General features: G+C 40.7%; 1 protein-coding gene across 1 annotated transcript; it reads left to right on the forward strand.

The window, feature by feature from the left end:
• Window positions 1–21,827: 21,827 nt before the first annotated feature.
• On the forward strand, window positions 21,828–24,836 carry LOC311492289 (E3 ubiquitin-protein ligase TRIM21-like). Its single transcript, XM_084550525.1, has 2 exons — window positions 21,828–22,006; window positions 22,129–24,836. Exon 2 carries the CDS (start codon window positions 22,131–22,133, stop codon window positions 23,760–23,762), a length of 1,632 nt encoding a protein of 543 aa, XP_084406651.1. The 5' UTR covers window positions 21,828–22,006; window positions 22,129–22,130; the 3' UTR covers window positions 23,763–24,836.
• The last annotated feature ends 304 nt before the right edge of the window (window positions 24,837–25,140 follow it).

Here is a 25,140-nt window from a genome sequence, read left to right on the forward strand (position 1 = left end):
AATGTTTTGCTAATTATAGCGCCCCCTAGTGGCAACAGGACACCAGATTTTTGCCGTGCACTCGGGACAGTATCTGGAAGCGTGGTACCAAATTTGGTTTCATTGCACCGAAGCGTTGCCGAGATACGAGCTGAAATGGAAAACGGCGCCTTCGTCGCCGATTTCGGTTGGCTGTCACGGGCGACCGGTTAAAGTTCCGAAGACAGAAAGTAATGCGTTAATGAAGCATGGTCGGTAAATGTTGTGCGCGAAATTTTGCGTCGATCGGACAAAATTTGTGACCCGTGAAAACTTTGAAAGGTTTTTGATGAAATCCAAAATGGCGGAAAATCCATCATGGCGGAAATTGACGCCATATGGTGCGTTGAACTCGGCGTGGTCCAAGGATGCCGAGGATACCTTGTTTTCAAAAATCGGACATACGGTTCAAAAGTTACATGCACAAATGTACTTCAAACTTTGACCCGTTGGTGGCGCTAGAGCGTGGTTAGTGCTTACATGAAACTCAGTCAAAGTAATGTTGAGACTGTCCTTAAGCTGTGTGCAAAATTTCACAACTTTTTACCATACGGTTCTATGGGCTGCCATAGACTCCCATGGCGGAATAATAATAATTAAAGCTGCAAGCAGCATTGAGGTGGCCAAGCAGAAAGTTCGGCAGTGCAGACTTGCCGTGTAACTCAATGCAGTCGCATCAGACACAAAACATTAAGCAGTCACAGGAGGTTTCAAGCCAAAAAACCCAGGATCGGTTGAGATATAAGGTCACTTCCTGTTTGGCGAATGCTTTTGCCAATTGTTCCAGAAAGCAATGCATTGATAAAGCACGGTCTGAAGATGGCCTGTTCCAATTTTGGTGAAGATCAGATGAAATTTGTGACCTGTGAAAACGTTTTGATGTTTGTGATTAAATCCAATATGGCGGCCGAATCAATTACGATGACATCACAAGTTGACCTGGGTCGGCCTGAGGACGTCTAACAGTATTACCAGACACCATTAGTACATTTTAATTCCAAACACATCAACAGCTACAGGCCAAAATGCATGGTTGCTACTTGCAGCGCCCCCTAGAGGTCAAAGGTCGCCAAAATTTCTTGAGCGTCCCCCTGATCGGGTCCTGAGTCCATGCACCGAGTTTGGCTTTGATACACGCAAGGGTTGCTGAGATATGAGCTCACTTCCTGTTAGGGGCTTCGCCGCAAAATTCAATTGGCTGTTACGGGAGAACGGTTTTAGTTCCGAAGACAAAAAGTAATGCATTAATGAAGCACGGTCCGTAGATGACGTATGTGAAGTTTGGTGTCGATCGGACAAAAGTTGTGACCCGTGAAAACTTTTAAGTGTTTTTGATTAAATCCAAAATGGCGGAAATTCCAATGGGGCGAAATTAACATCATAGGTATCGTTGATCTCGGCATGATCCAAGGAGTCCAACAGTACCAAGTTTTTGAATATCAGGCATACGGGTCAAAAGTTATAAGCAAAAACGCAATTTTGCTAATTACATCGCCCCCTAGTGGCCGAATGACACCAAATTTTTATTGCGCACTTCTGAGGGAGTGTCGAAGCCCGTGACCGAGTTTGGTCTTCGGAAGTCAAAGCGTCGCCGAGATATAAGAAAACTTCCTGTTTGACGGCGTTGCCGCCGACTGCGATTGGCTAACGCGAAAAGTCGGCATGAACTGTCACTGGGGCAACCCACGGTATGTGCGGATATCGCAATTTCATTTCAAATAAAAACGCATCAAGAGATATGAGCAAAAACAATGTTTTGCTAATTATAGCGCCCCCTAGTGGCAACAGGACACCAGATTTTTGCCGTGCACTCGGGACAGTATCTGGAAGCGTGGTACCAAATTTGGTTTCATTGCACCGAAGCGTTGCCGAGATACGAGCTGAAATGGAAAACGGCGCCTTCGCCGCAAATTTCGTTTGGCTGTCACGGGCGAACGGTTAAAGTTCCGAAGACAGAAAGTAATGCGTTAATGAAGCATGGTCGGTAAATGTTGTGCGCGAAATTTTGCGTCGATCGGACAAAATTTGTGACCTGTGAAAACTTTTACAGGTTTTTGATGAAATCCAAAATGGCGGAAAATCCATCATGGCGGAAATTGACGCCATATGGTGCGTTGAACCCGGCTTGGTCCAAGGATGCCGAGGATACCTTGTTTTCAAAAATCGGACATACGGTTCAAAAGTTATATGCACAAATGTACTTCAAACTTTGACCCGTTGGTGGCGCTAGAGCGTGGTTAGTGCTTACATGAAACTCAGTCAAAGTAATGTTGAGACTGTCCTTAAGCTGTGTGCAAAATTTGACAACTTTTTACCATACGGTTCTATGGGCTGCCATAGACTCCCATGGCGGAATAATAATAATTAAAGCTGCAAGCAGCATTGAGGTGGCCAAGCAGAAAGTTCGGCAGTGCAGATTTGCCACGTAACTCAATGCAGTCGCATCAGACATAAAGCATTAAGCAGTCACAGCAGGTTTCGAGCCAAAAAACCCAGGATCGGTTGAGATAAAAGGTCACTTCCTGTTTGGCGAATGCTTTTGCCAATTGCTCCAGAAAGCAATGCATTGATAAGGCATGGTCCGAAGATGGCCTGTTCCAATTTTGGTGAAGATCAGATGAAATTTGTGACCTGTGAAAACGTTTTGATGTTTCTGATTAAATCCAATATGGCGGCCGAATCAATTACGATGACATCACAAGTTGACCTGGGTCGGCCTGAGGACGTCTAACAGTATTACCAGACACCATTAGTACATTTGAATTCCAAACACATCAACAGCTGCAGGCCAAAATGCATGGTTGCTAATTGCAGCGCCCCCTAGAGGTCAAAGGTCGCCAAAATTTCTTGAGCGTTCCCCTGATCGGGTCCTGAGTCCATGCACCGAGTTTGGCTTTGATACACGCAAGGGCTGCTGAGATATGAGCTCACTTCCTGTTAGGGGCTTCGCCGCAAATTTCGATAGGCTGTTACGGGAGAACGGTTTTAGTTCCGAAGACAAAAAGTAATGCGTTAATGAAGCACGGTCCGTAGATGACGTGTGTGAAGTTTGGTGTCGATGGGACAAAATTTGTGACCCGTGAAAACTTTGAAGTGTTTTTGATCAAATCCAAAATGGCGGAAATTCCAATGGGGCGAAATTAACATCATAGGTATCGTCGATCTCGGCATGATCCAAGGAGTCCAACAGTACCAAGTTTTTGAATATCAGGCATAGGGGTCAAAAGTTATAAGCAAAAACGCAATTTTGCTAATTACATCGCCCCCTAGAGGCCGAATGACACCAAATTTTTATTGCGCACTTCTAACGGAGTGTCGAAGCGCGTGACCGAGTTTGGTCTTCGGAAGTCAAAGCGTCGCCGAGATATAAGAAAACTTCCTGTTTGGCGGCGTTGCCGGCGACTGCGATTGGCTAACGCGAAAAGTCGGCATGAACTGTCACTGGGGCAACCCACGGTATGTGCGGATATCGCAATTTCATTTCAAATAAAAACGCATCAAGAGATATGAGCAAAAACAATGTTTTGCTAATTATAGCGCCCCCTAGTGGAGAAATGACACCAGATTTTTGTCGTGCACTTGGGACAGAGTCTGGAAGCGTGGTACCAAATTTGGTTTCATTGCACCAAAACGTTGCCGAGATATGAGCTCAAATGGAAAACGGCGCCTTCGCCGCCAATTTTGATTGGCTGTTACGGCCAAACGGTTTCGAATCTGAAGATTCCTTCTGATAACTTTTGTGCGCATTGGTGAGAAGACGGTCTGTGCCAATTTTCGTGAGAATCGGACAAAATTTGTGACCGCTGAAACTTTTTTCGTGTTTTTGATGAAATCCAAAATGGCGGAAAATCCATCATGACGGAAATTGACGCCATATGGTGCGTTGAACTCGGCTTGGTCCAAGGATGCCGAGGATACCTTGTTTTCAAAAATCGGACATACGGTTCAAAAGTTACATGCACAAATGTACTTCAAACTTTGACCCGTTGGTGGCGCTAGAGCGTGGTTAGTGCTTACATGAAACTCAGTCAAAGTAATGTTGAGACTGTCCTTAAGCTGTGTGCAAAATTTGACAACTTTTTACCATACGGTTCTATGGGCTGCCATAGACTCCCATGGCGGAATAATAATAATAATAGGGAAGAAAAGGTACAATCACAATAGGTGTCCTACGCAGCTTCGCTGCTTGGCCACCAATAATAGGGAAGAAAACGTACAAACACAATAGGTGTCCTACGCAGCTTCGCTGCTTGGCCACCAATAATAGGGAAGAAAACGTAGAAACACAATAGGTGTCCTACGCAGCTTCGCTGCTTGGCCACCAACAACAATATATGTTACATTATAAAATCAAGAAAAAGATATTAAAAAGGATGGTAATAACGGTGCGGCACAGTGGAGTGGTGGTTAGCACTGACGCCTCACAGGAAGAAGGTTCCAGGTTTGGATCTAGGGGCTGACTGGGCCTTTCTGTGTGCAGTTTGGACAATCTCCTTGTGTCTGCATGGGTTTTCAAAGGCCTTTAGTTTTGAGTACAGGACAGCATTTTCTGTGGCATTGTTTCGATAAGCTTCTTCAATGTCACCAGATTTATTTCCATCCAGTGTTGCAGTGTTCATTTTTCACCAAGATCTTGTATTGATGATGGGAGAGTCTGACCACTGCACAAAGCCTTCTCCAGCACATCCCAAAGATTCTCAATGGGGTTAAGGTCTGGACTCTGTGGTGGCCAATCCATGTGTGAAAATGATGTCTCATGCTCCCTGAACCACTCTTTCACAGTTTGAGCCCCATGAATCTTGTCATTGTCATCTTGGAATATGCCCGTGCCATCAGGGAAGAAAAAATTAATTGACGGAATAACCTGGTCATTCAGTATATTCAGGTAGTCATTCTCTGGGCACTGTGAGGGAGATGCACTCACTCCCTCACCTGTCAGGTCAGCTGTTTGTTTATTTATTTGAATATTTACTTTTATTTAGAGTATTTCTTTGTATTACTTAACTAAATATGGATCCTGATTAGTTGATTAATACATTTACTTAAGCTAATATATTTTCCTCCAAATATTGGTTTCATTGGTGTTTATTTGATTTGAGTTGTAATCATTTTCTCTTTTGGAGGTTTTCTGTCAGGAGCTGGTGCTCAAGAAGCGCGCACTTGAACGCCACACATCCAGCAGGTGATTCCAATCAGGACTGCACCATCTAGGATTTAGAGGGGGAGAGAGGGGGATTGCTTTCTCTTGTATTTTCTTGTTAAGCCTAGTAACATTAATTTAAGATTAAAACATATGTTTGGAAGTCATTGTATTTCATTTAACATCTTTGTTTACATTTGTAGTTTCTTGGTTGGTCGTTTTCATTTCCACCTTTGCATCTTAAAGCTGGTTGAGTCCAAAAGGTATTTAAGATCATGTGCCAAGGCATTCTGTCACTTTCTTTTTGTCTGTGGCCTTGGGAACCTGTAAAATCTAGGCATGATGGGTGCATCACTTCATCTGCCTCTCTTCTTACCCTGATGCCCCCATCACTCTGGAACAGGGTAAATCTGGACTCATCAGACCATATGACCTTCTTCCATTGCTCCAGAGTCCAATCTTTATGCACCCTAGCAAATTGAAGCCTTTTTTTCCAGTTATCCTCACTGATTAGTGGTTTTCTTAAGGCTACACATCTGTTCAGTCCCAGTCCCTTGAGTTCCCTTCACATTGTACGTGTGGAAATGCTCTTACTTTCACTATTAAACATAGCCCTGAGTTCTACTGTTGTTTTTCTTTGATTTGACATCCCCAAACATTTAAATGATCAGCAATCACGATCAATCAGGATTTTTTTTCCAACCACATTTCCTCCTCGAGGACGATAGATCCCCACTATCCTTCCAGTTCTTTACCCAACTGTAGTAGTTTCTACAATCTCCTTAGATGTTTTCTCTGCTTGATGCATGCCAATGATTTGACCCATCTCAAACAGACTAACATCTTTTCCACGACCACGGGATGTGTCTTTTGACATGGTTGTGTAAGAAACGAGAAGCTATATAAATGAGACATACAGTATGTTAACAGAAACCAGTGTATAACGCAACAAAAGAGGGGCAAAGGATTTCACCTTGGAAACATGTATTCCTAATTAGCTGTGTCTCTACATACTGAATGAATACCAATGAATGATTTGCATGTGAAAAACTAAAACTGACTGACTTAAAACTGACTTGGACCCAGAGGAGACAAGCTCACGGCGGTGTAATGTCTCCCTCGCTTTCATTTTTTTTTTTAGCAGAGGCAGACAAATGCAAAGGCAAACTAAGGACAGGAATTTATTGATGTGTCTTTTTAAAATAAATTCTTTCATAAAATCCCTTGGCCTTACAATCACACCAAATGTACTCTGACTTCACAGTACTGTGAAAGAGCAGTAAAGGTGCAGTAAAAGTCAGTGATTCAGAGTCTGATATCTTTGTTAGCTGATTTTCCAATGAATTGAATATTCTGGTTGAGGTGTTTTGGTCAGATATGGCTTTAAATTATGAATAAGTTGAATGGGCAGACAATTTTACTTCACAGAGCACTGTCCGTGATCCCACATCTGATTCTCTGAAATATAAAATGGGCAATTCAGGACCTATGACTGCAGTAGACAGATCACACACAGAAAAACAACTGTGAATTGACACCCACACGTAAATCAATTTATACAACATCGAAAGGTGCTGATACCAAGAATATTTGAAGATTTGAAGTTCTCCTTGAACACATCTGATATCTTTTCTCTCCCAAGATGAGGTGCATGTCAATGAAAAAAGATTTTGTTTTTAAAGATAAGGGGCATCCACAGATGCAAATCACTCAGTGACATGCACGAATGCTTGTTTCTCCATCATTAAAAGGTTTTAATTATTTCCATGGATTCCTTCCAAGAAGGTTTGTCTTGCCAAAAGGCGGCCTGTTTCACCACAACCATCATACCACAACCACCATTAAAACACAGTTGTGTAGAAAGTATAATATAATTTAAGGATTACTCTTATAATCTTCACATCAGTTGCTGTTGATGTATGATATACCAAGAAACAAAATGTATTGGTTATGAGCTGTCTCCATCCCTTGTGGTCAGTGTTACTTATTTTGAGCATGACTGATTATGCCGTTTTCTTTTGAGCTGGTGTGTTCAGGTGCAGAGGAGAAGATGTGAAAGCATAACAGAATTATTTCCACATTCACCCATGCCCTGTTTTTTAATTTTCCTCCACCAGGAAATATTTTTTATCAGAGTAATGTACAGTATGTCACATTTATTTGGTCGAATCCAATCAACAAGGGAGACTTCAAAACTGTAAATGTTTTGAACTGCATTACCACCTACCAATAATGTGTCTCTGACTGTGATGAATTACCCATCTGAAGCACTTTTCAATCTGCTGCAATTCTATTTTTTTACATGGGGCTGAAACTAATGGCTGCATAAATAGTTCATCCATCAATTTAAAAAACTGTGGCCTGAAAAATGGTCAACACAATGGAAAGCACAGCACAGTCAGAATACATTAGGACGGTGGTAATGTTTCTGTTGTGTTGGCTCTGTAGTCCAGTGCACTGGATTTGGAATGAAACAGCCACTGAGAGCCAACTTTAAGCTTTAACTTTAACACTGTGAGGACTGAAGATCGTTTTAAACATAGACCCAAATGTTACACAGTAAATATCCACCGGCTCAGTTCTTCCTGCTGTCAGGATCAGATACAGGATAAAGCCTAGGCTGTGAAGATTATATGTTATTAGGTTTCACCAAAATTGATGTTTAGTTAAACATGTGTTTTGCTCAAGCTATTGACAGCTCACCATACAGGAAGGATAGTTTGTATATTATAAATCTGAATAAATTACAAAGATGAGCACATGAATCAGAGCATAAAGATTTAAACTGACCTATATTTATATTATAATAATACAGCTTTTAAGTTTTTTTTGTTTCCCTCTTCACGGGTCTTCTGCCGTCTCGTCTGCACATTCCTGAGCTGTAACACTATAACAAACAGTTGGATTTGACACACCTAACACTTTTCAATACACCCCATATTTCGGGCATTTGTGTTGTTTCACCTTTATAACAGCATGTTTCACTTGCACCGACATTTCTAATGTCTTCGTGGTCGTAGCCAGCAACAGAAAATGTCGCACCTAGAATCAACTCCAAAACATTCGCTTGGATCTTTGTTTCACAATAAACGTTTCATAAGCTAATTGTGCAGTTACTGGTTGGTGCATGAAAAACTAGTTGAGTAGATCTGGATTTCAAAATAAAGCTAAGACGTGGCATTTTAAAATAATAATGAAAGTACCAAAATATGTCAGTGTTGTCAATGTCTAACTTGGACTGCACTGAATAAAGTGCTTGCAGTAACGCTGATGCCTTGCCATCACTCCCTGTAGCCTTTTAAAATAACATTGTGACACAGGATACAGTAGGATTCATCAATGCTGAGTTTAAATATACTGTATATACTAACATCTACTTTTACAATATTTATGTATTATGTCCAATTAGTAATATCAGGACAAAATTCTGACCATTTATTTATCCACATATCCACTTTCACAGTTTCCACTCGGCCCCTACTAGTCAAGCACATTTTATTTTTTTTTATTTTTTTTTGTGTAAATGTCAAACACTAATTGTCAACTCATTATCCATCACTTCTCTCCTTTGCCTGCACATATGCTTGACATTCTGGCATCTTCCCTGCAGCGCTGGCTCTGTGATGTATGTGTGATGTATGGCAATAAAATAAAAATAGCGTAAACACAAATGACAGCCCACAGCCAACAAACTATAGCCTATGCCTTACGTGCATATGCAACACATCACAACGGTTCAGATGGGCTAACAAAAACATCCTTCCAGGGTGAAAATTCAGTTACTAAACTGCGTCAACATTCACGGTTCAGTGACCGCCTTTGTGAGCCTCTGTTGCTTGGTTCTCCTGAACAACAGACTACGATGGCAAGGTAGCAAACTAAAATTCAGACATGTTCAATTAAACTTCAGAAGCCCTTTATTTGTGCAGCAATTGTATTGTTGTGTTTCTTGTAACTCTAACCATTTGTCAGCTAGGTGGCTTAGCGAGTGGAAGCACTGTCCTACAGTGGAGCAACATGATTCAATTCCTGTCAGTGTCAGCAAGCAGTAATTCTGTCTGTTAGGAAAAGCTGAATTTAGCAGCTCTGCGTAGCTAGAAATTGGTAATGGTAACAACTTGATCATAGTTTTAAATGAGGGCATTGTTGGTAGGTTAAGCCATTTTCAAGCACATAATGGCATTAACTGTGAGACTAAAATGTGTTTTTCTCTTTGGAGTTTGAATACGCAGTATTATCCTCTGTACAGACGTAATGAGAAATTTCTTGGTGAAAAGACTTCATCAATATACCGTGATATTGCTTCATCAAAGGTGAGCGCAATATAAATCATCTTTTATCAGTTGTCAGAGGATAAAGGTAAGACACCTTGGAGAAGTGAAATCACCTGGAGTATTCCCCATCTTTTACTGTCAGACCTGAAGGTAACAATGCTGATTGATGTTGAAAGCGTGTGCAAGACCTTGGGAAAAGTTACTTTAACTCATGTTTCACGGTGCAACTTTACAAGGAAACATGGCAACGCTACAGAATGAAAGTCTATTTGATCCATCCACCACAGATGTATTGTCTATCACTGGGTTTCGCAGCTCCCATGAGTTTGCAGGGAAAGACAAAAACAGACAAGAGAAATGAGATCCTGCCTAAGATATTGATTCACTACAACATGAGAGTCCAATGGAGCCCCCCAGAAGAGCTTGCATATCAGGAGGACCACACTGTCTGTATTATAATACATGACAGGGGGGAATCCATGAGTATTCATGCATGTCTCCCCAGTCACATAAAGCATGTGAAAAATAGATGCATACATTTTGTTAGCACTGCAGAGGGTGTTGCAGTGTAATAGATCTGCTGTCTAGCTAATGGGTGCTTTGCAATCCATCTAGCGTTAAAAGTAACATCAGCTCTTTCACAATACGAGATTATCCGGTCATTTGTTGCAACAAAGAAAGGCTCTATGCAAAGTTTCTCTGTGTAATACCAGAGCTTACAGTTAGATATATAATGGAGACTAACACTGTGTTATTATATCTCTTTTGAACTTATGAGACATCCAAAATCAAATTAGTACGTGAACGCTTTAGACTAAGCACACAAATATTTGAAGCTAATCTGCATGTGTTACAAGCGATCCATAGCCTGGCAGAGACGCAGAGACTCACAGACTCAGTTGTTTTCAAAATATAAGTACGCTAACACGCCATCTGGATTTGATTATGGGGCATTTTTCAACAGATAGAGAGAAAATATCTATCCACACGACTGGACAGTCCTACGACCAATCAGAGCTAGTTGGTTGCAAACAAATAATGCCTCTGCCCTCGTGTGACTATCTCGCTGTTCTGACCATCACCGCATAAAGCCCCTCCAAATGATTTGATTGACCTGGCAAATCTTCACCAAGGCATAATCAGTTCCCAACAGATTGACCCCGGACCAACTTTCCACTGCAAAGAATTTGAGATTAGTGACCTGTGATGTCACCCAGATATGACTTAAAGTGACCGCACCTTTAGTTACACATGACTTTAATACAATACTAATAACAATACTAATGCAATTTTAACTAAAATGTTATATAAAAAAAACCAAAATATGTTTGTGCTTCCATCTCTCTTGCATGTCACATTGTCAAACCAAGGTTGGACAAAATGAGTGAGTTGCATTTTATGGTCCCTGAAGGTAACAGCGGCACACATGGACACCCACAAGCATTCATCAGAATAGACAGATGTGTCAGTGGCTGTCACGTGTCATCAAACTTGATGGAGAAACTCCACACTCTGACCTGAACACAAAAGCTACTGTTGTGTATGATGGAAAAAAAAATATGACATGGGCATAACCTCCAGATGGTCCATCAGAGAGCACGAGTCCATCCATCTCACCAGTCCATCATCATCATCAGTCAAGACGGAGTGATACGCCACCTGAATGGTCTATGACGTGTGGAGCTCTGGTCACCTGCTTTATCCATTAAACCCATCAGATCCAAGGTCACTGTCATTGTTTCAACAACTGACCTTTCTTCTGCTGGTGGGATGGTTGAGTGGAGCTCTGACTAAAGGCGTACAGCAATGACAAAAGGTAGAGAGTGATGAGACAAGAAGGTGACAAGAGAGTGATTTAAAGGAACAGTGGCTAGAGGAAGACAGAGGATGATACAAAATTGCATCCTATTACTGGCAACTGGTCCTTACTTACATGGTTACTTGCTATTATGTACTAATGTTGTGCAAATATTGTGGAAATGCCTAGGCTCATATAATACACATATTAGGGCAGTCCTACTTAAGAAGGAATGGAAACAAATAGCTGCTCCACCAAGGGTCAGAGACTTGGTCAAAATGGAATAAACTTCTGTCTAAAACTATAATATAAACTATAAACTATTTGGAACTATTCATTTGCCGAAATGTTTGCTGCAGGCTTTTGATGGTATCTCCACTCTGGAGCTCAGTCAGACAGCAGCAGCAGAAACACCTGCAGCTTTTAATTCTGTTAATGATTGACTATTTTTTGAGTACAATAAATGAGTTGAAAAAAATATATTTCAAAGGTACAGAGCAGGTCTTCCCTTGGTGTGAATTTAGTGAATCAGCAGCAGGTACATTTATTTTGCTGTATACCAGAGTTTTAAATCTATTGTCTGTGCCATCATTCCACACTGGCAGACAATAAACAATGATTGCTTTTAAGAGCTAATGAGGAGAGCAACCATAGTGATGGAGCCCACAGCAACTACCATGCAGGAATATGGTGGAGAAACCAGACTTCTGAATTTAACCTGGGTTTCTTTGAATTCATGGTAGTCAGCAAGAGAGAAATTGAATCCAGCAAGTATCTAAGAACGTTTCTGACACTCTAGATAACAAAGGATCTTGGTATTCAGAGGAAGGATTAGTCTAAAAAAGAAAGCAAATAATGGTGAGGACATCCTCCTAGAATGTGATGTAAGAACAGAAGCGATTAAGTGACTGTAGGCATATATCATACATTTTTAGTCTTTTTAAATAATGCACTTCATGTTTTAGTTATGGTCATTTTCATCAGGCTTAGTGATAAATAAACCGATCAGCCACAGTATTATGACCGCTGACAGGAGAAGTAAATAACATTAACCATCTTGTGACAATACAGTGTTCTGCTGGGAAACTTTTGGACCTGGCATTCATGTGGATGTTACTTAGACATGTACCACCCACCGAGACCAGACCAGGCACCCCCACCCCATAGCAATGTCACTCCTTGATGGCAGCAGCCATCCCCAGCAGGATGCAGCCTGACACAGATACACACACAAAAACGATTTAGGAACAACTAAAAAAAAAAACATGAAGAACAGCACAAGGTGTTGACCTGGCCTCCAAATTCACTAGATCCCAAACTGATCAAGTATCTGTGGGATGATCCATAACCCATAGGACCCAAAGGCACCCTCAGAAGACCCATGTCTATTCTCTGATCAGTCCTAATGTTACGCCTGATCTGGTAAACACTTAATGATAAATTCACATATTCAGATTATTTCAAGAAATCCTGTTCAGTTCTAATCAGCACTGCATAAGCATACCAGGCCCAAAGAGTTAACTGTCTAATCATTTGCTGTTGTGAGTTCAGATTAAATGAACAACCTTCCCTTATTATACAAAGTCTTGGAGGGGAAAGAAACAGTGTCAGGGGGTTGTTAAAAGGCTGTTAACAAAGTACTGGCTCCGTTGATTCAAAACACATCAACACTAAAATACCCTGGAGCTCTCATAATATATATGACACTTCAAATAGACAAGACTTCTTGTCTTCCTTAAGATTAGCCAGTGATAAATGAGACCACTGTCCCTATACGATGCAGAGCAAAACATACACAAGATGGGATGAATTAGTTGTAAATAATGTACAGCAGGGATATCTTGTTTTATCTATAAACTAGTGATGCCACTGTAGAAAAAAGTACATATTTGGTATCTTAAAAACACCAAGTTTTTAATTGAGTGGGAGAAGATCACAAGACGGAGTGAAAAGGGAGAAGTTGCTCAGGCTTTGGAAGATTTTCTTTTCCACACTGACAAGTTTTACAGATGACAGATGATTACAATTCTCTTCTTCTGATGGTCAAGGTGAGACAGTGAAAGATGCAGCTAAAATAAGCATCAATAGGTGGAGTGTCTTAAATATACCAGACTTCTAAGACATCAGACCGCCGCCTCCGTGAAGTGTTTCTGTTTTGTTTGGCTGAAGCCATTTATGAGCTGGCAATCAATATTTAAGGAGCTGGTAAAGGATAGCTGTGTCTTCGACAATGACAAAATCTCTTTATAAATAACCTTTACCAGATCACAGAACTGCGGCATATCAGAAAGAATACGGACTTTGAGGTCGAGAGTGGTTTTAGATAAAACAACCATACTGTAGTTCAGAGGATATGCAAATATGTTGGCTTATTCCCAACAGAGAGAGGCACGCAGCAATAATGAGAGGGGCGGGAAGAGAAAAGTAGAGCCATGGGCCAAGAGCCAGCTGCCAAACAACAATAAAAAGCACTTGTGTGTGATAGATCAAGCTGTGAGAGGAAGATGAAGGGCATTCTAGGGTCAGATAGACAGAAATCCTCTGTGATCTCCTCCATATTTCACAAGGACCGTCTGGCGTTACAAGAGAAACCGAGGGGAGACAGACGGCACAGAGGGAGGAGAGGAGATAGAAAGACGAGAGAGAAAGAGACCAGAAGAGAGACAAAAACAAAATAAAACAAAAAAACATTTAAAGGAGGAACTAGACATTGGATGGGTGATGAGACAACAGGCTGCTGGGCACATACATGTAAAAGCTCCTCCACCCTTCTACCATTGATGACATGTAGTGGCTTTGTCGTTTGTCGTTTAAGACTTTTTACATGTCACTGTTGTTGGGTTCTGTCTCAGTGCAGTGGCTATGGGTCCCTTTCTAGTTATTTTCTATCTCTTAGTAGTTGTACACTGATCAGCCACAACATTAAAACCACTGACAGGAGATGTAAATAACATTGACCATCTTGTGACAACTCAGTGTTCTGCTGGGAAACTTTTGGACCTGGCATTCATGTGGATGTTACTTAGATGTGTACCACCCACCTAGACCAGACCAGGCACCCCCACCCCATAGCAATGACACTCCTTGATGGCAGCAGCCATCCCCAGCAGGATGCAGCCTGACACAGACACACACACACATAAACGGTTTAGAAACAACTAAAAAAAAACATGAAGAACAGCACAAGGTGTTGACCTGGCCTCCAAATTCACTAAATCCCAAACTGATCTGGTAAAGTATCTATGGGATGATCCATAACCCATAGGACCCAAAGGCCCCCACTAACAACATGTCCCATGTCCATTCTCTGAGTCACAACTGTTTTGGAGGCACAAGGGAAACCTACACAATATTAGGAAGGTGGTCATAATGTTATGCTTGTTGCCATGTATTTGTTTTCTTTCACTTTGTATCATGGTGGTGATTTTGTATCTCTGTACTTTTGTTGTTTTTCCATTCTACTCCCAACATGAAGCAGTAACTTCAAACCTAGACTCTAGCCCAACGTGACCTGTTGGGTTCATTCAGTTCTCACACACCAGACCACTGATGGATAGCTAGTTGACCTATTGTGCTTCCGCTCTACATGGGTAGTTGAACACATTCAATTCTACTGCTAAACTAAGAGCGAGAGGAGCTGGAGCTGGTGGGAAGGAGTTAGGTAGGGAGGCTATGCTGCTTAGGGGTGAACTGGACCTTTCTCACATTCATCATGGTCAGCTGGAAGACTGAATGAACCTGAGCGGCCACTCCTCCCTACTCTAAAAGATGATGGAACACCAGAAACCACTGGGTCGGTATAGGAGAACACTGGAGGATGATATAGATTACTAAAGAAACAGTACAGAGGAATACACGAGGGAGTGTATTTCAGACCAGCACAGCAATACTTTCTGCTGTTTCACTGTTTTGCTGAAGCTTGCTGGCTTTTGCCTCCTTCTAGAAATCAATTAAAGAACAGATTTACCAAACCTTTCTGAGAGTGCGAAAACTGATGAGTATTTAAAAATCTTTCCGCTTCTCTGTGTGTCTCCTCTGCTATGGATCAATAACTCTTTTATACTGTCTATGATTGAAACACAGGGCGTCAGAGGTGATTCAGTCGGCTTTAATATCCATGTTCGTCATGAATGCTAATATCAACCCACAGACATCAGATCTCTAAATGCACATTCACACATTCCTATATTACATGCTTCCATTATAACCTGACAAATGCAGAAATTTCATCTCGACACTGACAAGCATGTGGAAGCTACAAGAAATAGCTATGTGGATTAACTAATAATTACATGAAGCCGCTAAACACCACTGTATAGAAAGGAGCAGGTCTTTTCCAATTAATTGCACCATTCACTTATTTCTCTGTCCTACCACAGATTGTGAAGAGATTCACAGTACCTAGATTTTAAGCAAGAACTATGTTAACTATATTAAAGAAACATAGCTCATTAGGGTCATTAGGTTCAAACATTACGTGTTATTTTTACCTTTTAATTGTTCACAACACTACTACTAACAATACACCAATGTGCACAGAGAAGAAAAAACTGGGGGATTATTTATATTTTGTTTGTTCAACAGGTGAGGAATTGTTTGCATGTGAACATCGTATTCCACTTTTAAATTATGAGTTAGGCCTTAATCTGAATGTAGCATTTTCTGACTGGTGCATTTTTTTCAGGTTTTGGGGGCATGAATGTTTACAGTTAGTTCTGTGACAACCACTTGTAAAACTGAGTTAGTGTTAGGAGAAACACGCTTACTTTGAAACATTATCAAAGACTCAGAAATCAACAGGTTTTAGCATATGTGCAAACATCCCAATGCCAAGATTTTCCAGACAGTATGGTCACTTAGGAATGAAAGAGAGGGGCTGTGTTCGAACGGTCAAACTACTTTACCGCCAGTGGAAAAAAATCGAATGTTATGTACACAGTTTATTAGTGGAGTATTCGCTTTCATTAGTCACATAAATATGTTTTTTTTTTTTTTTTTTTTTTTTTCCAGAATAAGGGCAAAAGGCACAGACAGCAAAAGAAAGAAAAGCTGAGAAGTAAACTCCTCGAAATTGGCTTTTCAGTGGCATTCATAGTGCAGCCATGCGCTGTTTTACCAGACAAATTATCACCCAAATACCAGTATTTCAGCAATAAAAAATATATATATATATTTTTTCTTTTTGGGTTATGCTGGTTATATGGCTTGTATTCCCAAACTGCTTCAAAGTCCTGAAAGTCTCATTTCACTCCCATAGAAAATAAATAAAATGAGCACATTTTCTAATGTGAAACTGCTGCAACATGTACATGTTTGTCATTTTTGTTTAAAAAAAAATAACATAACTGATAAACTGGTTGTCTCATTCAATCAAATCAGATTATTATTTGTTGTCGAGGCATAATATCTGTTTTTAATTTTAAATTTTTTTTTTTACTGAAATGTAATGTTCTCATTCAGTGCATGAACACACATCAAACAAATGTTAATTCCGTACAATAAGTCCTTACAAAGGCCTAAAGGTGGCTGAGAAATATTCAGGCTCCCACTTATTAAAAGGCTTCAACCACTTTCCATCTCTCCTTTACTTTATTCAGGAAGGTGTTCACTTTACCCTCAGAGAAAGGGAAAATTACAGAGGGAAAGAGGGGAAAGTGGTGGCAGCATGGTAAAATGAGGAGGAAAGAGCAAAAGGAGTGCAGGACCTTGTTAAAAGCCCCTCTGTGACAGCCAAGAAAGGGCTGCTGCTCCGAGTCATTTAATGCGGCTGAAGCTGTTGAGAGTGACTGAAAAAAAAAGAGATGTATGGACAGAAAGAGAGAGCGTTACAGAGGATGGTGCTGCACAAAGAGTAGAGGAGTGTCAGTCTGGAAACGGAAGATGATGTATAGCTCACAACGAACAATAAGCTATGTTGGATGCAATGAAATCAGATAGAGGAGAAATAACTAATGCTTAGTTTGAGAAACTGAACTTATCCATGTAAACCAGTCTTTGCAGGAACATGGGGAATGAACGTTGTAACAATTAATTACATGTATCAGACTTAAGGTGTGAAAGAAGCTACAGCTCTGTCCGCTGATATGGAGATATGGAGTGTTGTTGACATGTGTGGTTACAGAAAATGTAGTTCGATATTGCTGGAAACCAGCTTTGAGCAGCTGCTTTGTCAAAAACACAACAACAGAGCACTGAGTGTATATGCTTAGAGCAATTAGAGTAATGGCAATCAGATTTCTTTCAGTGTGCAGAAAAAGTTTAATGTGAGAGCAGACTTAAGTCACCTGCAGCTCTTCATATACCAGCTTAGTGTAGCTGCTTCTAGCTCCAGTACTGGGTGAAACAAAGGTGACTGGATTTAAGATCAGGATTTCTTGGAGACATTTCACCATCTGTCATGATTAGGGTCTGTTAATGTATGAATACATCTTGAACCGTAATCTTCCTACCCTTTCTAGCATTAAAAAGTTTGTTCCTTGTGTTCTCATACAACTTTTGTGTCAATATTCAAATCATGCACAGCGTGTAAAATGCATTCAGGGCATGTGCTTATCCAAAAATGTTAAACGATTCAACTACAATGGTGGGAGGGGAGGGGGGAGTTCTGTTTTTGGCTTTCTTATGCTCCACAGCTCACATGAGTTTTTGACCTCTGTAGCATTAAAAATATTTATCTCACTGAGTCTTCAGTCATTCAATCCATGTCACATTTTCAGTCACAGGCACTGATTCTGGCAAGTGACACAAATGAATAATTCAACAGTAGAAGCAGCCTCTCAGAAAAACTCCTTCTTCTGGTGTTTGGTGGCTATCTCGGATAGCGGTATAAATCCAACAGTCACCAAACACGTAATGACTAAGAGTGGCGATAAAGCCGCTTAACAGCCTTAACATTAGAAAAAAAAAACTGTCTGATCTTTTATAATCTCTAAGCACCACGGTGTTCAAGAATTTGTCCGGTCTGATTTCAGTGCGGGAGAGTAGCCCAGATACAATACACAAAACATTCAGCTCTCAAAGAGCTTACTCCCACTTTGAAGTATTAAAAACATCCCCCAGACAATATAGGCAATATCTTTACTAGAAGGCTTTTCCTGTGCCATAAACCAGGTGGGAATTTAGTATTCATGTTCTGTTTCAGTTTCAATATGTCACTTAATGAAGTTCAAAAAATCTTATCTTAGACTTTTACACATTTATTCATTCCTTCTCATGTCATTTTACAAAGCCTAAAATCTTCTGCACTGCCAAGTTACTTGAGAAGATGATGAGAAATGTTACGGGTAGAAAAAAAAAGATGTAATGTTACAGTTGGATATTTTAATGGCATGAATTGCCTCAAACAACTTTGGATTGACTTGCAACTCAGGTTCAGTGTTCTTCCTTTTCCATGCAGTTTTGAAGAAAAAGTAAAGCAGTATCTGCGACAAACTCATTTTAATCCGTGGACGACCTGACAAAGACGGAGTCGTCCTCGCAAGCATGTGAAAGTCTTCCCATCAAGGGGGGGGGGGGGGGGGGTATAGAGCTGGAGTGTCTAGGGAATAAAAACACTGGAGGGAGAGGACTCTTATTTGGCTTCAGTTCTCCTATGGCAGCCAGAGTCCCCAGGCTGATGGATGGAGGGAGAAACTTATCTCATGACTAATTATTTATCTTCCCCCCAGAAGTGTTGTGTCTAGGGGTTGGAAATAATACATCCCTTTGTTCTGACCAAGTAGTAAACAAACTAGAATGATGGAGTCTCCTTTCTCTCTCACAACTCTGTTAAAGCCCACAGACATAATGTGGCACATTTGATTTCTTACACTAGTGTGTTCTTCTTACATACATTCTTTATTATTAGGTATAAAGCCTTACCTTTATTTTTCCATATATTGTGTCGAATTTAAAATTGTGTCAGATTTTCCATTGTGCACGTTCCACAACTTTTGTGTTACTGAAGAAACAACAATAGACTCATTTGGACACGATAGGGCACCTGCTCTTTGCTCTATCTGCGTCAGCTGCTTGCCATAATGTAATAGATCAGAGTGGTGGTGTGGTTCAAGACCCACACCCCCCACCCCCCCATTGGAATTCAAGGCACAGCACTAATAATGAATTCAAACAGATCTCATTTAATTGGTGAGCAACTTCCAGGATCCTAGTATTGTGCATGCTGGCTCATTGTCATGACTTACGTTCATGTAACACCATTAATGACATTTTGTACATTGGTGCTTTTAGCCATAAGTCATAAAAAGGTGTATTGTCATTACTAAACCACATTTAATTTCAAGTACAAATTTTCAACAAGTATAAAAGCAAGAGTATAACAGAGAGTAAGAGGACAGGGCTTTTTGCAGGCATGTCAGCTTCTTGGAAAACCATTTCTTTCTGTTTCTTGCTTTGTTTATGGGAGCATTGTCATGTTAAAATGGGGCCAGCAGTCTACAATACCACTGTATATAGCAGCGTTAAAGGCACAGGTTAGGTTATATAATAAAAGCTAAATGGCAGGTGTTCCTGATGTAATCCTTCCTCCTCCCAATACTGGTCAAGCAGCACAATCTGTTTTACATACTGTACCACATGGGAGACACATTTATTAGTCCTTGCTCCTATTATTAGGCTAATATGAGTCAAATTACACTCCAGTCCTGTATATGTCTTGCAAGTCGCAAGTACAACCCCGGCTTCCTCCCACTGTCCAAAGACATGCTCCTTAGGTTCATTGGTGATTCTAAATTGGGCGTAGGTGTGAGTGTGAATGGTTGTCTGTCTCTCTGTGTTAGCCCTGAGATAGACTGGAGACCTGTCCAGGGTGTACAGGGTGAACAAGCGGTTACAGAAGATGAATGAATGAATGAAGTTGTAAGTAGATATGTTGCACAGACAAAGTCTGCCACCAAACATACATGTAACTGCTAGAAAACAGACACCGGCCTGATTTAGGCCTGAATTAGGTTCACTTAAACTAATGAATTCTAAAACTGTGGGTTTCATCCCACATCTTTTACAACATACAGTAGTTGCTCTACAGAAGTTCCACTTCACAGCTAGCATGGACAGTTGAGTAAAAGCGTACAAAAGAAAACCACAAGTTTTCTTTCAGCATTTCCTGTACACGAGTTACGAAAACAGGTGGACTGGGGTATTCATAAACATCTGGCCATACATCTTATGATATTAATTATATTCTAATGTGTTTTTGTTGGTTGTGCTGTGTGGTAATCACACATTTTAGCCTGAGGTCCACCACTCAGTCAATGTTACAGTTCTTCTCTTGGGCTCTAGGACGCGCTTTACACTCTGTTTAAAACTAAGCAGACGCCTTGCAGGAGGCATTCAATACTAATAGATGGAGGTTTAGCTCCTCCAGCACTTTGAGCTCCTCTAATCTCTTATTCATGTATTCAAGGTTAGAGCCCAGAGATATGGAGTACAGGGATGAAGAGGTGGGGAAAAAAGCAGTGCTGGATGAGAGATGGATTGGAGTGAGAAGAAAAAGGATGGGAGGAGAAAAGCCCAGATTCCCTCTCATCCTTCGATGAAACTATCGTTGAATCATGCAGAGGAGAAGAAAGGCTTGGGTCCTGGAGCTCCACAGAGTCCAGCATCAAAGGGAACCCCCATCTGATCCATACTGTATGTCGTTTGAATGTTTCATCGTAGCCAGGGCATTAAGGTGAGACCTTAATAAGATGTGGCCCATGACAGCTGAGATCAGAAGTGGTTGATCATTTTCAGATGAGTACCCCACAACTGGGAGCATTTTTTTCTGACCATATGAATAACTCATTTACAATGCTGAGCAAACATAGAGCTTGCTGGTGTCGTAAGACTGTATATTTAAAGTGCTATTTCCTATAAATCACGTCTTCACATTGTCAGTCAATTCATTAACGGCTGCTAAAGCTGCACCATCTACTCACATGTACCCAGCAAAGAATACGCTGCAGTAGAATAATGGAGCCCTGAGATAGTGAGATATGACGCACACAGCACACACCCACGCACACATATTTAAATACACACATACCTAATGTTCCTGACCTACCAAAACAGGATGAAGGCTAATTAATTTGCGTAGCTGAAAGGTTAAGTACATTGTGTCTCTCACGTTTTTTTTTTATTTTTTAGTTATCAGCTCTTGCCCCGTTTTCATACGCTCGCTCCTGCATTCATTGTGAATAAACCCACATGCATACCATAAATAGACTGATTGATACATGAACACTAAACATTGAGCAGAAAAATACACACATACACAGATTCTTCTAGCTTAGACAAAGCCATTGAAATATGCAGGAAAGCTTTTGTGTTCAGGCGCCTTATTTCCTGAGACGAGAGGACAGGATGAGTGCATTTACAGTTTATTATGTAACGGTTTTGCATGTGATGCAAATGCACACAAATGCATATAAACTGCTTTTGAATTTGTCACAGTGTGCTGTCACAGAACTTTAATTTTACTGGTGCAATATGCTGAACGTGAAAGGCATTTCACTGGCGTTATGGATGCAACAACAAGAAAAGAATACCATGGATACTGCACTTCTAAAAAAATAAAAAAAAACCTTGGTATACTAGACTTTGAAGTCAAGATTTGGGATGTGTCGTAAACTGAGTCTGTAATGGGTTAACACGCTGCAGTCAGATAAGGAAGTAATAAGGAAGTAGGAGGGGACTGCAGCGTCACAGTAGAAAGAGAAAGTAAAAGGAAGACAGAAGAGTCATGTTTTAACTTTGTTTTGCACCGTTCGAAGTTTTAGAAAAGCCTTCATACAACAGGTAAAGTTTTGTTACGTTCACAGTTTTGTCTTTTATGTACTTTTATTCTGTCATTTTACATTCAATAATGAAACTAAATTAACTCTATACTCTTTCATTTCTTTTCACCCTCTACACCCTAGACATGGCCTCTCTGACGAGTCTAATGGCGGAGGATAATTTGCTTTGTTCTATCTGTCTGGGTGTGTTCACTAAACCTGTTTCGATACCCTGTGGGCACAACTTCTGCCTCGACTGTATCACAGGCTACTGGGACACTCTGAATGGTATATTCCACTGCCCACTGTGCAAAGAGGAGTTTCACACCAGACCAATGCTTCGGGTTAACATTTTCATTAATGAGATAGCAGCAAAGTTCAAGACATCTGGTAAAGCAAAGCCTTTTGGTACTCCAGAACCAGCAGGTGTAGGAGATGTGCTCTGTAATATCTGCACTGGGGCAAAGCTCCCAGCCCTGAAGTCCTGCTTAGTGTGTTTTATGTCCTACTGTGATGCACACCTTGAGCCTCATCAGAGAATCCCAGCCATGAAGAGACACAAGCTGATTGAACCAGTTAAGAACCTGGAGAGCAGGATATGCAAGGATCACCACGAACCTTTGGAGCTGTTTTGCAGGGTGGATCAAGTGTTTCTATGTGAGCTCTGTAAAGGCAGTCACAAAACACACAAGTTAGTGACTCTAGAGGAGGAGGCTCAAATGAGGCAAACCCAGCTGGCATCAGGAAAGAAAGACATGGATAATATGATCCAGGCACGTCAGCAGAAAATTCTTGAGATTCAAAATTCACTGGAGGCCAGTAAAAGTAATGCAGAGAAGACACTGTCATACAGCAGGCATGTGATGACAGCTGTGGTGGACTACATTAAGAGAAGCCAAGCTGAGCTGACTGAGGTAATTGAGACGAAGAAGAGACAAAATAAAACAGAGGGAGAAGGCTTCATTAAGGAAATAGAGGAAGAAATTAGGCAAATAAAGGAGAAAAACCAGAAGCTCAATGATGCTTCACTCACCATTGACCCCTTCACATTTCTTGAGACTATTCTTTCTCTGGACACCACTTTGCCTCAGGTAAAGGACTGGTCTGACGTGTCTCTAAAAACTGACCAGTCTAAAGTTCAGGGGACCATAGCCAAGCTGGAGAAAACAATCACAACAGAAATACAGTTTCTGTGTGATCCCAGCTTTAAAGAAAAGCAGCGGCATGCCGTAGACGTGACACTGGATCCTGACACCGCAAACCCAAACCTGTATGTTTCTGAAGACGGAAAGCAAGTCACACATGGAAACCAAAAGCAGCGTGTTGTGAACAAGCCAGAGAGGTTTGATTTTGTCCTTAATGTCTTGGCAAAGGAGGGTTTCTCAGCAGGAAAATTTTACTATGAAGTCCAGGTAAAAGACAAAACACAGTGGGATTTAGGAGTTGCAAACCAGTCCATTAACAGGAAGGGCGATATTAGACTGAGCCCGAAGAATGGATACTGGACAATTTGGCTGAGGAAAGGAAATGAGTTTACAGCCAACACAGGTCCTGCTATAACTCTCAGCGTGAGGGAGGTACCTCAAAAGGTTGGGGTGTTCGTCGATTACGAAGGAGGTGAGGTTTCCTTTTTTGATGTGGACGCTAGGGCTAGCATCTTCTCCTTCACTGGGTGCAACTTCACAGAGAGGCTCTTCCCATTCTTCAGCCCCTGCGCTAATGACGGAGGTAAAAATTCTGCACCCCTGATCATCACTCCTGTCAAATCCAAAACCTAAATGTTTGTGAGATGCGGAGAGGGAAATCCCAACAGTGTGTGCTTCATTTAGTTTCTCCCATCTATCAGTGCCACAAACTGTCGCCTGTCACACACTACACGACTGTAGATCTCCAAGTGCAAGTGCATGGCATTGAGAGCGTTTCAGAACTTTGTCTTGATTGACTTATCTCGATTGCCTTGTGAACACAAACCAAAAAAAGGTTGAATGCAACAATGTAACATATTTTATCAATTTCTCCCTGATTTGGAACAAAATACAGATGTAAAGGAGCCCTAATACTGTAGTATTCACAAGATATAAGCATGGGTTTTGTTCTGCTTAGAACGACACATATGATGCCTCTTTACTCATGACATGATGGATGGGTTTGACTCCTAGGTTTAAATTACTTAACAGTCTTGACCTACATGGGGTACACTCCAGGATATCTCTTCACAAGGTGACTGCCATTAAATCTGCACACTGTTGTATGGCTGCTTTATTTTTTTTCAACAAAATGAAGGACCGTTATTATTAAATTCTTCTTAAACGTGTCTTGAGAAAAAAACAATTTCTCCGCAAATTGACGTTATTCAGTTAAAATCAAGTTAATGAATGGATCTGTCACAAAATTGGAGCCTGTCTGCCACGTACTGCCATGTCTACTAATTAAAAATGTGCCAGATGCTGGGGAACGGGGCACGATAGCATAAGTAGCTGTTATATCAACGTCAGTCGATGAATGTATGTTATTTTACGGTAATAGTCAATTATTTTTGGCATTATCTAATGGTCACAACACACCTTGCTCTCCAGAAACTAAAATTAGCACAGAGTTGCAAGGCATCAATTGACAGTAACAAAATTTTACAAATTTAATATACGTGCCAAAATAATATGTGAAACATGTGTTTAATTTACAAGTAGTGCCAATTAAGTAATCATTATCTACTGATTTTTAATGATGTTTCTTTGAGCTCTGAAAATTAGCATTTTGTGTTTTGTTGCAAATGATTTGATCACGTATCTCTATTGTGTGCACTGTACTGTACTGTACTTATGCTGGATAGAATTCAAGTTTCTGATGTTCTTTAGCTGATATTTCATTTCATTTATTTTATTGATAAAAAAATAAATCAAGTTTCCAATGAAGTTGCATGGAGTGTTTACCTTGATTTCTTTATCTGGCCACACACTCGATTAACATTCACGACATAGTAAGAAATCCTGACAGCAGATACTGAAGACACTGAATTACTTCACTTAAAGTACATCTGTCACTCTGCAGAATATAAACACAAATTAGAGACTCTCTTGACAGCCCGAGATTTGTATACTGAAGGCTTTGCAATTATGTAGACGCCACTCGCAAACAGTCCATCAAGATTCTTCCCTA

The sequence above is a fragment of the Chelon labrosus genome (genome assembly GCF_963514085.1).
Source record: "Chelon labrosus genome assembly, chromosome: 8".
Classification (NCBI taxonomy): Eukaryota; Metazoa; Chordata; class Actinopteri; order Mugiliformes; family Mugilidae; genus Chelon; species Chelon labrosus.

Bases quoted from the DNA above. Each gene is read 5' to 3' on its own strand.
- LOC311492289 (XM_084550525.1), top strand. From the start codon at position 22,131: ATGGCCTCTCTGACGAGTCTAATGGCGGAGGATAATTTGCTTTGTTCT.